The sequence below is a fragment of the Synchiropus splendidus genome, chromosome 5 (assembly GCF_027744825.2).
Source record: "Synchiropus splendidus isolate RoL2022-P1 chromosome 5, RoL_Sspl_1.0, whole genome shotgun sequence".
In the NCBI taxonomy this organism is placed as follows: Eukaryota; Metazoa; Chordata; class Actinopteri; order Syngnathiformes; family Callionymidae; genus Synchiropus; species Synchiropus splendidus.
The window spans coordinates 32,191,011-32,209,083 of NC_071338.1; the positions used below are offsets into that span (position 1 = coordinate 32,191,011).

The 18,073-nt window shown below is 46.8% G+C and overlaps 1 protein-coding gene across 3 annotated transcripts; it reads right to left on the reverse strand.

Annotated features, from left to right (window-relative positions):
* Positions 1 to 1,011: 1,011 nt before the first annotated feature.
* On the reverse strand, positions 1,012 to 11,642 carry zgc:123258 (uncharacterized protein LOC641502 homolog). Of its 3 annotated transcripts, XM_053866682.1 has the most exons (17): positions 11,476 to 11,642; positions 9,666 to 9,776; positions 8,256 to 8,438; positions 8,093 to 8,182; positions 7,890 to 8,023; positions 7,323 to 7,477; positions 6,126 to 6,222; positions 5,933 to 6,034; positions 5,470 to 5,551; positions 5,323 to 5,397; positions 5,037 to 5,093; positions 4,753 to 4,806; positions 4,022 to 4,121; positions 3,861 to 3,941; positions 2,765 to 2,925; positions 1,835 to 1,868; positions 1,012 to 1,408 (listed from the first exon to the last, which is right to left on the reverse strand). In XM_053866682.1, exons 1-17 carry the CDS (start codon positions 11,527 to 11,529, stop codon positions 1,404 to 1,406), a joined length of 1,575 nt encoding a protein of 524 aa, XP_053722657.1. In that variant the 5' UTR covers positions 11,530 to 11,642; the 3' UTR covers positions 1,012 to 1,403. The 3 variants fall into 3 exon arrangements, with proteins under 3 accessions (XP_053722657.1, XP_053722660.1, XP_053722658.1); XM_053866685.1 differs by lacking the exon at positions 4,753 to 4,806; XM_053866683.1 differs by lacking the exon at positions 1,835 to 1,868.
* Between the last annotated feature and the right edge of the window lie 6,431 nt (positions 11,643 to 18,073).

Below are 18,073 nucleotides of genomic sequence, written 5' to 3' on the forward strand. Positions count from 1 at the left end.
AAGCGGCCACATGGCGCTTTGTTGTACTTCCTCATTCACGCGCTGTCAACGTCACGCCGGTGAGGATGTCTTCGGTCTTTAAATTCATCGAAACATTCATCGGTTTTGTGCGGAGCCCCAGACATGACGTGACGAAAAAATTAAATCGTTCTTGTCAGCATCCGTCCAGCACATACATAAAGAAACTCCCACAGATCTACATAACGATTAATAAAAAATGAGAAATTACTGAGTTACATATGTTTTTTGGTCAATGTATGACAGGAATTACCTTTCAAATGCAATTTTAATGAACAAATTGACAAAAAAGCTGAATTTATCTGAAAATATTCACAATTTTTTTTTCTTTTTATGTGACAGAATATAGAAGGATAGTTGGTCAACTCACTTTTAAGATCATCCTCGTGTTTCTCTTTTGTTATGCATCAATAATTCACCAATATATTGACCTTGAAAAACACGTGTTTCATAACATTTATTTTTGTAAGGACTACTTCCATTTTGTTGCCTCATTATCTGACCTTTTTAAATTTTATTTTCACAAAAAAATTCATTTGATGAGCTGTATAACAAAATACAGCACGTTTATTGAAGTGCATTTTTTGAGGCTGGATTTCTGACAGTTGTCTCATGGTATTAATGCTGTATTTCTCTCTGAACACACAGGTAACAACATCAACTGTATTTGTGGCTTAGCACGGCATTAGTTAAGTTCCAAAACTTTAATGTCAGAATTGTTTTTGTCTTTTCACAGCAAACTCCACGGCTGTCTGCTAGTGGGGGTCCAGGGCCCAGTCAGGACAGATCCGCATGTGAGCCTTCCGTGTTTTCCTTTAATAAGAAAATGAGCCTCATTTGATGATCTGAAGTTTGTGCATGCAACATTTGAACCAGAATGACTCACTCTACTCTTCGTCCTTCTGTGACCTTTGAACTAGCTGATAAGGACTAAACCTGTTTTGTTGCATTTCTACAGATTTGTCTTGTAACAAAACTCAAATTACTCCAGGTTTCCAAGTGAACTTTATTAGAATCAATAAAATTACTTTACACAAACATCTAGCACAAAACAGATATCAAAAAAGTACCAAAACACAGTGCACCAATGGGATACTCCCCCGCCTCCTCCCATTCCAAACTGATGCACGTGATGATTAAGGTCCGATCCATCCATCCGTGGCATCACCGAAGGCATGAGTGTGAAAGATCAAGTCCAGACAGTTTCCAGGCACCTACAAAATGTAATTCTCAACCTTCACCTCAAACCCCATCATAAAATCAAGCTATGTTTTTGATTCCAAACATCAGGCTGCACTGAAAATGCCTTTTTAAAAACAGGGAGATCCAGGAGTTGCATTGAGGTTCTGCATCTAGTCAGCATGTGCTCCTACGGGTCCGTCAGATCACTCTGAGACAGAAGAGAAGAAACTCAGTTTAGTGTTGCAGAACCACAACGAAGAGGTCGGGGAGGGTTAAAGGTAGCAAATAACATGCACCAGGGGACTCTAGAGAGAAATGAAAAACATCACAGCTATTCCACGTTAGCAGCATGCAGAAGCAACACAAACTGGTTTGTTCTGCACGAAGAGTAATGAAGAAGTAACGGTCTCGGATTAATGAGAAGATCCCACTCAATAAGCAGAGGGATAATGCTGAGGTCAGCAGCTTTCACTGTCCAACACTGAGGAACGTGATCCACCTGGGACACCCAGTGGTTAGTTGATGTACAGCACCCTCACAGCTCAAGAGGGGACCGCGGGTCAAAATCAACAGGAGATGAAAAGCATGCTGCAAGCATGAGGAGGGATGCGTTTGGGTGGAAGTGAGGGCAGACCTGGCAGCAAGGGCTCCCTTGGTGAGTCCAGGACCTGGTGAAGATGAAGTCAGAAGCATGTTTGACTCTGCACCGTCCTTCTCCTCTCACTCTCCCTCCACTCATGCACTCATGCCTCTCAGCATGAAACAGCAGCCTGTGACTGGTTGTAGTGTTTCCACTGCTGGTCAGGCCCCTCTGCTTCGTGCCTCAGTGGAGTCACAGGGCGAGAGCTGGGGTCACCCTGCAGGCCCACAAACGTCTCTGGGTTTTGGACTAGGAAGTGTCCAGAGATACATATCACCTCCACACTGATTTGGTTCACACCCACAGTTGCCTCGGGCATCAACCCCCTGCCCTGCTTTTAACAGATGTTCCCCTCTTCCTCAGTCATTCTGCACTACTTCATAAAATAATTGACAGGTGATCAAGATTGCACATATAAAATGCTTCTCATTTTATATATTTTATATCATTTTTGAAATATTTTGTTTACTTTTATAATATTTCAAAATAATACTGAGGTTTCCTTTTCTCATTCTCCCCCCCCACACTCTTACTGTTATTAATTAAATAACTTTATTTGGGGTGTTTTTTATTTGATTGTAATACAATATGTTTTTTTTAACCATCTATATGATGTTAATGATTGTAAGTAATGTATTATATTTTTCAGGTATTTTTAGTTCTATTTTTGAATTAATTTGACATTTCAAATACCTTCATCAAAACAAGAATCCTAATTCAGTGATCTGCTCCCACTGAAGACGCAGAGTTTCCGCATCCAAATCAAATGTGTGTGTGTGAGAGCCCTTTGCCCAACATCAGTCCTTGACCCTGTGACACACACACACACACGCACGCACGCACGCACGCACGCACGTACGCACGCACGCACGCACACACACACACACAGGTCATCCATGAAGAAAGCAGCTCTACGTGTCCTACCTCGTAGGTGGTTCCGGACCAGAAGTGCCTCATCTCCTTCCTGCACCCCGCCACCACAGCCGAGGTGATGAGTGTGAAAGGCACCAGGTAGAGGAGGGCGGGCTGGCCCATGCCGGACAGCAGCATGGCGGCGAAGGTGGCGATCATTCCCAGGAGGTAAGCTGCTCACACAGACCACAGGTCGGACTCAGCCAGTCAAAAAGTCAACAACAAACCAACCATTCGTTTGCTACGCTCTCCTGGGCAACACTTAGGGGTTTGGACCCAGCTTCGGGTCTCTGGGTCAATAAGACACCGTGATACGAGAGTGTGATAAAGGGGTCAATCTGGAGTTCTGACACTTGCTTTATTGTCTCTCCCTGGAGCCTCCGTGAAGCAATGCCATGAAAAGCTAGCGTCTGACTGGACCTCAGCCACATGAAGGGAGGGATCGATGACGGGCTGTCAGAAGAGGAGTGGACCTGTCATCGTGAATGAATGACTTGTGAACTTCAGAAAGTGAAAGCAAGTCAGTCCACAGGGAAAATGAATCGTCACCAACAGGTGTTGCCAGCTGGTAAAAAGGTTCACCAATTCCTGACCCGGGCCAGTCGACCCCCTCCAGGGCAGTGGTTCAGGTGTGTGTGAATCACATAACTTCAATTCAAATTATTGCGATCCATATTTGTGTATACATGAACAGGAAGTAGGTCAAAGGGTATTGAGCCAGTTTATGATGTCATCACACGCTAGTTGCAGGCAGGACGACCGGGGTTCAGAGGTCACGCAACAGGCCACGCACTCATAATGAGCGTTCAGCTTTGGGCCACTCAAGTGTTGACAGAAGTGTAAACATGTTGGGCCACTTGGTGGTCGGGCGCCTTGAGAAGCCTCAGGGTCTGTTCTGTCCTAAGACTCTATATTTCTGAGGCCCGTGATGGGCTACAGTTGATGAACCGAGCCCATTTTGGACAGTCACCCTCCAAGAAAAACATTGTTTTGAAATGTGAGATAAAAACACGTTTCTCTCAGGTAAAACATATTGAGTTTAAAGTGAGTTGGTTGGATGATGTTTAGTTGAGGATGAATGGAGTGAGGGAAGAAGACCGGGATTTACCGATGCAGCAGCTGACAAAGTAGACCTTCCGCCTGCTGTTGATCCAAACATCGAACCTGCTGCAGTAGGCCACCAGCAGACCTGTGGGACCAGGAGGGACAAACCAGCTGAAGCGCGTGCTCCTGCCACACACTGCACTGCGTCACACAGACAGGTCTCACCTGGAACGATGATGTCACCGTAGCCCAGGATGGAGAACTGCATGCCGCACGCGCGCAGTGGCCAACTGGTGAACCGTGGGACGCGCATGACCACCGGCAGCTGCAGAAGTAAACATCTGAGTGATGACTGTCCCTCACACTGAAGTGTCAATAAAACTGATTCTCATTTAACCAGTGATTAAAGAGTTGCTGCGCTCATTGAGATTTACGATTGGGCGTCATGATGTCGGAAAGAGGACTTGATTATGAGGATCTAATGTGTGTGTGTGAGCAGGTGAAAACATTCTGACAGTAGTGATGAGGCTTCATGAAACAGTGTCATCATTTTCAGAGCTCAGTAGGTGGCGCTCTGTTTAAAAATCATGTAAGGTTTCATTGAAATGGTTGCTCAAATCCAAAGGTTTTAGAGCAGAGAGCGCCACCTACTGAGCTCTGAAAATGAGGACACTGTTTCATGAAGCCTCATCATCCCTTCACAAGCTGTCAGCTCCATAAAGCCGTGACCTTCAGATGTCACCAGTGTGACACGAACACTGCTAGTAATGAATCAACTGCGTGACTGAGGAAGGAAGGTTCCAGGGGCTTGGTGAGGGGGATATCTGAAGCACACGTTCAGTTACGACTTCACTGAAGTTCCTCACTGAGAAAACTCATGTGATCACGTTGAAGTAAAAGACACACAGCTCAGTCAAAACCTGACTCTCTCCTGAGCGAACAGAAAAGGTCCTTACTTTCTCCAAGGGCGCCGGGGGTTCAGCAGGCAGTTCCACCGTGTTACCTTGCGCCTGTCACAGAATTCACCACACCCCAGGCCACAGTTAGTTGAACCGCCAACACAAAACGCTTATTAGTGAAGCAGCAACAGCCAGAACACAGAGTTCCACCAAACTATTCTGTCTAACTGTACTGAAGACACTGTTGTTGTTAGGCAAATGCATGGAGGAGAAGGGCAAATCAATAGATCAAACAATCACGGAAGCTCAGCTTGAAGCACAGAAGATGCTGGAGGACTTGCCTTCTCTCCTGAAGCGCCTGGGCCGAGCGCCACCTGCACCATGATGCTCTCACCGTCCTGTGGAGACAGCAGAGGACTGAGCTGAACAAGCAGGAGGACTGCATGGTCCAGTTCTCCTGACCCCATGGAGCAAGAAGAACAACAAAAGGTCTGGAGTCAAAAGGAGTCGGGGGAGCGACTGTAGAGCCATGGTGAAGGTACCAACCCTGCCGTGGAGCACCGTTTCCAGTTGCTCCATTTTAAAAAATGTAAAAAAATACAGCAACAAACTGATAGTGTCGCTCACCTTGGTGAAGAAGGGAGTGATGAAAACAAAGAAGACGTCGTACACCAGCAGCAGGCTCAGGAGCACCACACAGACCTGAGGTGGTTTCTCAAATGTTAGACCTTGCTACATCGACGGTCCGAAGAAAAGAAAGACAGACTGAGGCACCTTGAAATTAGACAGCGAGATGGTCTTGATGAAGTTGAGACAGAAGGCAATGCCGAGGAGGTCGTGAAGGATCCACACCCACCTGCACAAACAGAAGCACACAAACCGGGATTTAAATGTGTGCTGAAGGACTGAGTAGGAGGCGCAGAGCTTACATAGCGTATAACTGTAGTGTGAGAAGTACAGGCAAACACACATCATGTTCTCATAAACAATCACACATTTGGGTCACCAGAAGCACCACAGCCCTCCAGTTCTGACCCTCCTCATCACTCAGAGAGCTGGAAGAATGAGAGCTTGGACCTGTTTCAAACATTAGTTGGATGGGGTTTGTGACTCAGGGCTGTGTGTCTCAGAACTACACCAGGAAGAGAAGCTTGCTGGTGGGAAGGGTCACATCCTCATTGCACCTAACCTGGCTCAGATGAGAGGACTATCAGAGCAAGCGGAAACAAAGCAGCACCTGTCGTCGTTCCTGTAGACCACCCAGACCACCGAGATGCTGACGCACACAGCAGCCAGGATCAGGGACCTCACAGAGAAGCTCCTGCTCCGGACGGAGAAGCTGAAAACGAAGCAGACGTCTCAACACCTGTCCATCAATCGCTGTGGTTCTCATGACGTGTGTGTGCGGCTGAGCGCATGAGGAGACTCACCTTCCTCTGGGGCAGTGGAGCAGATCCAGCACTGCATCGAAGCAGCTGAAGAGAGATGTGGCGGACGCCAGCGCGAATATGGCGATGAAGAAGTACACTGGAACACAAGGTGTCACACACAGTACATCAGTCTCATAATGACAACACGCATCAGAGGAGGAGAAGAAGAGAGTGCAGGCAGGGTGGGAAAGACAGTGACGTCAGAGCAGCAGACAGAGGGAAGCTTCAGAGTAGAGGTCACTGCCATAGAGACGCAGAGGTCAGAGTCAGATGAGTCAGAGATGAAGATACTGAGGATGCCATAGGGAGAAAGGACAAGATCAGAGTCTGTCAGAGTGACATGACGTTAGGAGACAAAGTGAGGGAGGACAGATGGTTTGAGGAGAGGACAGACAGAGTTGGACCAGGAAGGTCTGAGATGAAGAGAAGGAAGTCAACCACTGAGGTTCATGATGCCGGCAGGGTGCGGCCTGGGAGCAAATTCCTTAACCTGTATTTCAGCATTTTTTCATGATTAATTGCCATTTGAATTGTAACTATGATCTAACAGCTATTTTGTAGGTTTGAAGGTTGAGTTTCTCCCTCTCTAAAAGGTTATATTGAATTCTTCGATTTGAGCTCATTTTATCAGTTTATTTCCTCAAAACAATTTTCACAGTTGTTTCATGAAGAATCTTTATCTTGTATCTGTAATATCTCTGCAGCAAAATCCCAAGCTCAATTTAAGACTCTTTTTCTTCTGCCCTTCAGACTTTGGGCCCCTCTCAGTACTCACTTATATAATGTGGCCCCTCAGGAAGTTTAAACATCCACCCCAGGGCAAGAAGATGAAGACGATGATGATGATGACGAAGGGGGAGTAGGCAAACTAGAAGCTTTTTGTTTGGAAGAGAAGCCGTTTTCTCTCATTCACTACATGCTTGATGATCAAAGTTGAGTCTGACACTAAATGAGTGACATGATGGGGAAACATTCAAACAAAAACATCTGTAAAACATAGTCAAGCAAAGCAAAACATGTCTTTGAAAGATGTATTTGCTAAGAAACGTGTGTTGGGACTCTTCAAAAGAGTGGTTTAACAAGACGAATCATGTGTGAGGGAGGAGTGTTGTTTGTTAACTATCCATCCTCTGTTGAACTCCTGCTCTCAGAGGCTGCCACACATTAGTTCGGGCTCCACTCTTCCAACGCACTCACCGAGGATGTTGTAGAAAAAGTACATGAGCAGCAGCATGCCACACATGGCGGCGACCATCATCAACACTCGGAGCGGAGAGTAGACGAACAGCTCTCTGCTGTCGGCTTTGCTGTCTCCACTTCCTCCCAGAGGCGGGCCCTCGTTCAGGCGGTCCCTTTCCACGGTGAGGACAACAGCAGGTCAATTTATTCATTACTTGTGTTGTTTTATTTCATTTTATTATTATGTTTATGACTGCACATTTTCCAAGGCACTTTCCTAGTTGGTGGATTCCTCACTGACCATAGCAATAAATCTGATTCTGAACATCTCCCTCTGCAACTGATGGCCTGGCGAGGCTTCACGGAACAGTGTCCTCCTTGTCATAGCCACTAGATGGCGCTCTCTGCTCTAAAATCGATGGATGTGAACCAACCAACATGTCAATGAAACTTCAGGTCATTTTCAAAGCAAGAGCGCCACCTACTGAGCTCGGAGAGTGAGGGCACTGTTTCATGAAGCCTCTTCAGCTGAAGGTTTGAAAGGTCCCCTTCTCTCCACAGAACGGTCCACTGAATTCATCTCACCTCTCACTGGCACCACTCCAGTAACTACCCAAAGCCACCGTGAGGACGGCGATCAGCAGCATGACGAAGATGCTGGGGTCGATCTGCGGCTGCACCGGAGCGTACAGCCTCACCTCCATCGACTCGCCGAACACCTGGAAGGGTCGTGAACATGAGGACAGCAGTGGAACAGGTGCTTCAAGCACCGAGGACACTTATCAGACCTGGTTGGCCTCCAGAAAATCCCGCTGCCTTATGAGTCCCACAGGGATCTGGATCTTCTCAGACTCTGACTCGTTGAAGGAGGGAGTGAACTGGATGAAAACAATCTGGTTTTTAAGGTTCACCTTTCAGTGCAATCGTTGGAAAGGAAAGCCACTCTCTCACCAGAGTTGTGTTGCTGGCGATGAGCAGAGCTGCTGCCCCCACACTCTGAGCCACCACAGCTTTCTGCTGGAACTCACACACCCCCCTCATCACCACCACCGCCTTTCCCTTCACCAACTCGGGGCTGACCCCCGACGGGTCACACAGAAGACTGGACGTCAGGTTCACCAGCAGAATCTGCACCTGGAAGCACCAAGATAACATGCTGGGAAAACGCATCCTGATTCTCGGAGCTCAGTAGGTGGCGCTCTCAGTTCGCAAATGATCATTCATTCATTGAAATGTTTGTTCAAAACCCAAGGCCTTATAGCAGAGAGCGCCATCTAGTGGGCTCTGAATATATGTTTCACAGTGCCTTGTCTGCTCATCAATACTTCACTGTACTACTCTCTGTAAACTACTACTTCATGTACTTCGGTCAGGTGTTAGGAATGTCATCCAAAAGGCCAAGTAAGTTTGTGACGATGTGTGATGTCATTGCAGGACAAACATGCTGATCACAATAATTCCAGACGTTACAGTGTTGAAATAAAAGAATCAAGGTCGACACAGCAACACTCCACGCTCCAGTTAGTGAGGAAAGCCATGAGGAGGAAGCCACCTTCCTTCAGAATGCCATGGGTATTCTGACATCTCAGTCATGCAAAGAGCCACAGCGGGGGTGAGAACCTCAGAGAAAATACTGGGGTTTCTCTCCGGACTCTCCAGTGCTGGCCTCACTAAACTGGCTTCCTGTCAGGATCTGGGATCCAGTCCAAGATTTTATAGTTTCAATGCTCCGCTTGCTCAGCCAGACTCATACGACTCTCTCTGGGGAGGAGACCTCAGATCTTAAGCTCGACCCGACTCGAGAACGGTCTCCCTCCAGACAACAGAGCTGCCCAGGACACTAAATCCAGGCTAAAGATGTGCCTTTCCGCACTGGCTTAGTGTGAAGCAATTGGGTCGTGCTGACCTGCAGAGGACAGATATAAACTTGACATTGACCATAGCTCTCTGACTCAGTGCCAGACTCCTCGATCGGATCTGAATTCATGATTTCTCTCCTCCGAAATTTGCAGTTATATTTATACCGGCATTCTTTTTTAATTATTCATTTAAGATGGCAACAAAGGCGCCTGTAAGAGTGGCAGCCAGTCGGCAGCTTCTACTTTTTGCTTAGTTCGCTGCAGTATTTTTGACTGTCCGTCAATGTGAGGTTTCTCCTCTGCAACATCAGCAACAACAACAGTGCTAGTCCAGAATCGAATCGAATCGAGAGCCATCAAAGTGGCAAATGTGCAATGCAATATAACCTCTGTCATGCAGGGATTTACGAGTTCAGTAATGTTGTAACCGACTATTATTTTTAATTTCCACTCAACCAAAATATTATTTTTCAAGACCAACTGGGTGTAATGAGTTACTCACAGCAGCATCAACTGTAGGCGGCAGCGGAGTCAAGGAGCCGTTGTAGAGGAGACAGTACTCGAGATAAGAGCTTCCATTTGAGATGCGCAGCACAGCTTCCTGGCAGCTTATCTGTCGGCAAAAAGACCACAGGAATAAAAGATGAAGACTCAGAGAAGACAGAGGCCTTCTTCGTACACTGATTCCTGAGTCCATTTGAGGCATATTTTGAGTGACAATCCAGTTGTGTATTTCATTATTGGATGACTAAATGGAGAGACGGAGAGATCAGTCCTCCCTTCTCGCGCTCCCATCATGTGAAAATATCGCTTCACATGAATGAATGTTGATTTCAATTGCATATCAAAACATGAATACAACAAAAACCATTTCATCATCAACCTGATCTGAGGGATGGAAAAGGAGCACAGCACCAAAACTGCACTTTTGAGGGTGGCATTCAGTGGAAACCGACTCTGGCAACGGCGTCATAGGGCTCCACAGGGGCACCACAAGGCTCCATTCTGGGACCCTTACGATTCCCTTTGTGCATGCTTCCCCTGGGCCATAGTTCTAACGCTGAGAAAACAGAAGTGTTTCCACTTGGCCACTGTGTCTCCATTATTAACAGTGTCTGTCACCAACCTTGGTGTTTTAATGGATTTACTTTTTTACATGTGAACAGCAAATTAGCTTGGTTTGAAAGAAGAGTTTCATCCACCTCAGGCAAAACTAAAAAGGGTCTCATCAAGGACGGAGCTCGACAAATTCAACCATGGTTTTATTACTGCATACCTGGACTATTGTAACGCACTTTATTATGGGTCGCCCGTCTACAACTGGTGCAAAATGCTGCTGCCGTCTTCTAACATGACCACATTACTCCCACTTTGTCATCCTTACACTGCTCCCTGTACAATATAGGATCCATTTCAAAATGCTTTCGTTTTGTGTTCAAGTGCTTCCATGGCCTCGCACCAAGCCACGAGTGTTGCCGTACTGGAGACCCCAAAAAACTTTTAGGGTCTCGGTCTCAGACTGGGTGGATTCGGGATTTCTATTCAAAACCGGTCGAGACCGACAGAGAAAACTATCAGAATTGGTGAAAGGATTCAGTTTTCTTGTTTTTTCTTTGATATTTATCAGGTGTCTAAAACTGATCCATTATCTGATCCCTCGGACTCTCTCCTCACTTGCGTTGTCTGGAGAAGTAAGGCTTCCTGTTAAAGAAGTTACCTCTATGGGTTTTTTCAGTTTAAATATCAGAAGGTTTAAAGATTTTCTTGTTGGTAACCAATACAGATTTAACGGAAAACACAACGCACTAGACTAAATGATTAAAATAATGATAATAAGTAACAGGTTTTAGGAGCGTCACCAAGGAAATCTCAGTATCCAAATAACAACAGAACAAATCCTCTCACCAAAGATGCTCAAGGTTATGCAAACACTTGGTCATTTTCCAAGTTCAACTGAGACCATGACTTGGTTAACATGAATCTAAAGTTCCCAAATATTTATCTGTCGCTCAGAGCGAATAACAATGATAGACATAGAGAAAACAAACAAAGATTATATGAACTAATACATAAGAACTTACTAGTTTGTGCGATAATAGTTCAGTGAGCAAAACAGAAAGTGGAAGTGTAGCCATAGGTTTAATAGATAAGTCACTGATCTTTGAAGTTAATTTCAATATCACTCGTCACCCAAAATGTAAATATCACATCGACAGAATCGGATTCGCAGATTTGTAAACCGCCGGCACACGGTTGATTAGCTTCAAGCTAACTGACGTTTACGTCTTTTTAAATCAGTTCAACCCACTTACGTGTGGCGTCAAGCAAAACACCGTCAAAACGAAGATCAAAAAAGTGCGTTCCATTTCAGCAACATTCGGTTCCGAGGGTGCCGTGGCATTAATTCGGGATTTTTAAGGAAGAACTCGGAACTTGAACTCGGCTCACAGCGATAACAGCGCTTCCTGTTTTTGCTCGTCACGTGACACGCAGAGATTCCGCCCCCTCAGCAACAAGTTTGTCCAGAATTATTTCTGACAGAAGGATTGCGGACTGAATACTAGAATTATATCTGTCTTAGTTGGCCAACAATGGTGCACTTATTAAGGCCATTAATCCTTCGCGAGGTTGCGTGAGATCGGTAAGGACTACATCACGCAGCTTGCTCAACAATCTCCATTATTTCAAACAACTTCACGCAGAGTTAAATTTCGGATTTTTATGGGTTTGTGGTTGACATGCAAATGTTTGGAGGCTACTGCAGTTATTTTCATATTCAAAGTAGCTTCCAGCATGGTATTCTTTACTCTTGAAAGATAAACACAGAAGCAGTGGTGGAAGAACTCGATGGCGGGGCAAATATATGACCGGGCCCTGGACAGAACCAGGGGGACCAAATTAGAATGGAATATATGAGACACCGCGACAGAAGCCAGTCATGAAGCTCAATATTTTATTTCAGATTTTAAATCCATCCGCACAAGTCATGACAAAATGCAGTTACTAACCAGCGATGGACACAGACAAAAGCAATCGGAGCATTATCTGGTCGTGATAGTCAAGTAAATGTCTGGGGTCCGTTTCAGAAAGGTGGTCGAGTGAAAAGCAGGAAATCAAACACATGTTTATAGCGTCCATCACAGCTGCTTTAATAAACGAGTAAGCAGTTGTGTTCTCTGAGCGCTGTTTGATGAGGTCAGATGGAACATCACCACACTTGGTTGTAATTCAGTTATGCCTTGACATGGTTTAGCACATTTCATTTTCGCTGCAGATAAGTGCGTTTCGCGTCTGTAGGGGGCGCCAAACACTTAATATAAAACTTCATTGACTCGCCGTGTTGTGGAATTTCCTGACTACACTAGAGAATTGTCTTTTATGAATATTTATTGAAGACTCTTTGCAAAGAGCGTGAGAGTACAAGTTCACGGCATGAAGTTGACACTCTCACTGAGGAATTCTTAGTGAGCATACGCTTATCACTGGACGGGCGGGGTGACACAACAACATTAAAGATAACAAGCAAGAATGTAGCAACAACCTGGAGCATCTGTGAGACGATTAGTCTGCGCTCAGAGTTCTGATAACAAGGAGGAACCTTCACCAGTAACTTTCCATTCATCCAAACTGTCGCATTAATTTTCCCATCTCACTGATGGTTCATCCTTTAATGTGTTCACTTCACTTGACTTGAAGATTCCATCTCACGGAGGAGACGTGGGGAGGATCCACTCTTTGTGTTGAATCGTGGAATCTATGCTCCATTGATGAGGCCTTCTGACGCCCTCAAACACAGGCTTTTTTTCCCCACTGGCTCTGGTGAACCCTCTTCTTGGAGCGGACCCCTGATTCGTCAGCAGTCAGAGAAGAGATCTCTGGACCAATCACAAGCCTCACCTTCGCTCGAGCAGCAGCTTGATTCACTCCAGCTCCCCATGTTGAGGTCCTCACTCAGCGCTTCTCTGCTGAAGACACGTTTTGTTTGTGGTGACCTGAGACCTGGCGAGTTCTGCGGGTGCTCCAGCTCGCTCACAGGCTGAGATGTTTGGAGGAGCATCCTGCATGGTTCCACCCCGAGGTGATGTCGAGGGTCGACCCTTTCCTTGAGAGGGAGTTGAACTTTAGTCCTGCAGCTGGAGGCAGCCGCTCGCACCACGATCGGGGTGGACTGGGAAGCAGGGAGGAAGTCGAAACACAAACCCGGAGCAGCCGTCTGGTCCGTGCGTGAATCGGTACGAAGGTCTCTGAGTCTTTTCCGAGCTGGGCTGAGTGTCGGCTGGGTTTTGTGTTCGTCAGGCCAGTCGGGCGGTGAGCGACCTGCTGGTGTCTCACAGCAGGTGGGTCTCTTTGTATCCAGCAGCGGTGTTTCACTGAACAAGTCAGCTGAACAATTATAGACGTCCTCCTCATGAACGTCAGAGGAAGCTGGAAGACTGTTGCATCCACACGGAGACCTGTCGCCGTGGTGATGTCCAGTGTTGGTGAGATCCACTGATGCAGCTGAGTTTCTGTCCCACCTGTTGCACTTCAGCAGCAGGGATCCAAGTTCAGCAGGCTGCTGGAGGTCCACAAACTCAGAGAGGCTTTCTGACAACGCAAACTCATCCCCGGCTGAGGTGTTGGGTGGAAGTCTGGGAGGAAATTCAAGGGCAGAGTTTCGGTAACCAAAGTGCTCAGGAGCAGATTCATCAGAAGGTTCCAGGATAAATGACGGACTGCGAGTCTCTGCTCTGTGGTGACGCTCCCGATCCACAAAGTCCTCAAAGCTGCTCTCTGCAGACGACGTCACCAGCCCTGGAGACTGTTGCCATGGTAACGTGGAGGACAGGGAGCTGTTGTGATGCTGCAAGCTGGTTAGCAAACGGAAGCAACAGTAAGTCACACATTCATGACTCCCAAAAACCTCTCAAAGAAAGTGGATCACAGTCAGACTGGATGAAATTTCACATCAACTTAAGAAGAGCATCTGGGACTTGCTCTCCAGGGAAGGAAGGACAGAGCAGGCTGCATCTCCACCCAAGCAAATTGTCAAAGCAAAGTAGAATAGATGTCATGTCAACATAAACCAAATAATACACAGTAAGTCTTTTCATCACTTGTGTAGAGCTAAATAGTGAATTGTAACTGCTGAAAATGTGGTGCGGACACTGTGAAATGGTCCCATACATTGGACCTTTTGGGTCGCGATGAGGCCTGTGCACCTTCATTGGTGTCAAGATTCGTTAACCATTATTCTACAATTTGAATCCTGATTCATTCAAGCACTTTACATCCTGAATTCTTATGTAACAGAAAACCTACTTTTGCATGAACGGAGATGAGCAAGTAGTACATTTCCATCTCTCCTTGTCTCCATCTCACACACAGAAATACATCACTTACTGCATGTTAGCATATTAGTTCCAACTCCAGAACACCACTGCAAGCTGTGCTTCATTGCACACTACAGGTAAAACACCTTCTGTGAGGAATGCAAGCGAGTTCCACGGCTCTCATGTCTTACCTGAGGTTTTCCCACGAGCCAAACAGACTGAAGATCCTTTGCGAGCGCACACACTCAGTCATTTTTAATAATAATAATAAAAGAACTATTGCTGTTCGGGCTGGTTCCACTAGGCCAGCAGCAGTTGCTACCGTTAGCATCTCTGGCTGTAAACAGCTAACGTGTTTTCTTAGGCGAGATGCCTATTTCCACACCACATTGTCAACTTCAACTAGTAAAATAAAATCCGAAAAGAGTCCAGATGCTCTCTTTCAGCACAGTGGGAGCGTCAGGGTTTGGGTCGGCTGCAGTGAAGCCGTGGCTCATGTCACGAATGAGTTTGCTGTACGATGGCGTGCATGGACTAGACAGTTGAAGCCTGCTGACAGTAACATAAACTAATGAATTAGGGATGCACCGATCCACCTTTTTTTGAGCCGATACTGACACCTGGGCTTTGAGCATCGACTGATACCGACCCGACACCGGTGTTCAAGCATTGACCTTCTTGCCACTGGTCATGCTTTGAGTAAAAGGCAAACCTGACTTCACGTGTCAGTGTGCGGTGGTGCTTCCTCAGGTAAGGTGTCGGTGATGATGCATGTGGGGCCAGTCCTACCCCTCAGAACGTCCACCTGCGTGTTGCATTCACTGTTGCAGTTGTAAAGTGGTGAAATGTTTCCACGCGGATGAGCATCTGCTCTAGCTGCACACTGCTGCTAGTGACATCAACGTGAGCACTGAGCATCGAGTTTAAATGCCTAGATCGGCTTCATGGATCGACCCTTTTTCACTGATACCCGATCCAACATTAAGAGACAGGATCGGGTCGATACCCTAAAGATGAGACCCAGGATCGGGATTGGTGCATCCCTATAATAATAACAAAACTGATCACGTCCCGTTTGATTCCGTTTCATTCATGTCTGCATCACGATCATGTTCAACAGCTCTAGTCCCGTACCCGTATCTTACTGCAGAGAGAGCGATGATGTCACGACTAGTCGCAGCAGCCCTAGATACCAGATCCGTCAGTCTCCGCTCACACAGCCCAACATGGACCTTAATCCCAGTGTCACTGCTGGTGTCTCACAGGTCCTTACCTTGGCAGCGAGCAGGCGAGGCTGGAGACGGACAAGGCGTTGGGATGTGGAGATTGAGGAGTCAGCAGGAGAGCTGACACAGGACGTCTGAGGGACTTGCTGGGGTCAGCGGATATCAGCTCAAACTCTGCTGTTTTCTGGAACAGCCTCCAATTGTAACTGACTACAGAGCAGCCGCTCAGGCCAGTGGGCACAGGAAGAATCATCTGGCTGGCAGTGAGGTGGACCGGACCATCCCTGCTTTTGTTCAGAGGTGAAGACCAAGGCATGACTCCTGGATCAGTCCCCTGAAGGACCAAGACCAGAAAGTGTTTATTGTTGGCATTAATAAATATTCTTTTTCACCAGGCATTCATCTTTCAACATGAATCAAACATGCAAGTGCCCGCACCTTTATTCCAAAGAAAAAACACCTGCCAATGAAACAGTCCTCAACGGCTCGTGCCAACACGGTGGATCTCATCGTCGCCTCTGATGGACCCTCCAGGCTCTCCACCAACCTGTGAAGACCACAGCCTTGAAGTTAAAAGGTCAATAGATCTTCTTTTTCAGTCATTTCCCATCGTGTTGCCACAGCTGCTCCTCCAGCGTCACCATCATGAAGTCAGTGGTCGTCCTGTACTTCATCTCCAACATTCTTGGTCCAACTCTGTCTCTCCTCTCCACGTGTCCAAACCATCTGTCCTCCCTAACGTCATCTCCAAACATCTCCATATGTCCGTCTGTAGACTCATTCATGATCCCACCCTTTATCCCAACGGCAACCTCACTATCTTCAGCTCTGAGTCTTCTTACTCTGACTCCTGACTTTCTGAGACAGTGGCGACTGCGGTCCTAAAAAGCTACACATCACACTTGTAATCACTCGTTCCACACTGCCGGCACTCTCCTCTTCTTCACCTTCCTTCATCGCAGTCCATGGAGCACAAAACTGTTTTTACTGCCTCTGCCTCTTCACTCTTCCTCCCTTTCATTCACACACACATCTTATCATGACACATCTGGGATATTAAAACTTCAAGTTCAAAACACATGAGCAGGAACCGACGTAGAATTATGTCTTTCAGAAAAGGTCTTCATTTTCTCAGGGGTTTTTTAAAGTTCTGTACTCCAAACACAGCAGACTGCCAGTAGTCTCGTCCAAAATATCGGCCTTGCTCAAGGGCAACCATCAGCTGTGGCACAGAGGAACAAATGGGTAAACGTCGCACTACTAGATGACACCCCCTTACCTCTTCAAACCGCAGGCTGGGATGCCAAAATATGGGTTGAGACACGGCCCAAAAACAGTGATCCCAAATATGCGCTGGTCTCTGGTCACTCTGACGGACAGCCGGTACCTGTAGTCCACCAGGTCTCTCGCACAACTGTAGCCGCATCTGGAGCACCGCCATCTGAGTCCACGGAGAAGGAAGGTGAGCGCTTGTTCTGCGGCCGGCCAAGGAGCAACCGAGCCGGCGGTACCTGGTCGTGTCCCGCAAGTCTGGCTTGATTCTGCAGAAGCAGCCTCTGCAGCAGGGATAATAGACGGAGGAGTCCCGGAGAGAGAGAACGGTACAGTCCAGCAGAGTCCGCCCGACACTCATCCTGCAGCGGCGGGCGAGTCAGCTTCAACCTCGACCACGCCACAACAAACTTACCCGCTGTGCTGCGGCAGCATTATCTTCGAGAAGTAGCACTTTCAGACTACTGGAAGAGGTGAAAGAGACTCACGCTCTCCTCACGGAAACAACTGTGTTTTGAAGTTGGGCGCCTGGCTTCTTCTTCGTCGTGTTTGCCTGGTTGAACACACGCGCCGGCGCAATGCTGCCCCCTACAGGATTGGCTCTCATTTAACCCTTACGTTTCACATCACTTCAATCGTATAAAAAACGATAAATGAAACGGGAATATAATCTTTTTCATCAAAGTACCTGCCACAATTTTTACAAAATAACAAGAGACACCATTGTACATTCACTAATCCCTATTTTTCATCATTAATCTTAGAGTAATGAGCAGAAATATAAAGAGGAGGAGATGAGGCGGGTGCAGGGCGGAACAGGTGACACCAGTCTGGGTGAGAATGACAAATATTAACAGTGTGTGAAGATGCTAAACAGGACAGGAATTCTACTTGGCCAATGTTGTACTGAGGGGTCACAGTACGTTCTCATGCCAGAGGAGTATAATCTCACCTGGACTTTTCACTGAGTCTCTGCTGGATGACAGGAGCCCAGACAAAAAAAACCCCCACTTCCTGTTATCTTTAAACTCACGAACAAGACCTTGTCCAGTCGGATCACGTCGGGAGTAAATCGCAGCCGTCAGATCGGAGCCATTGGC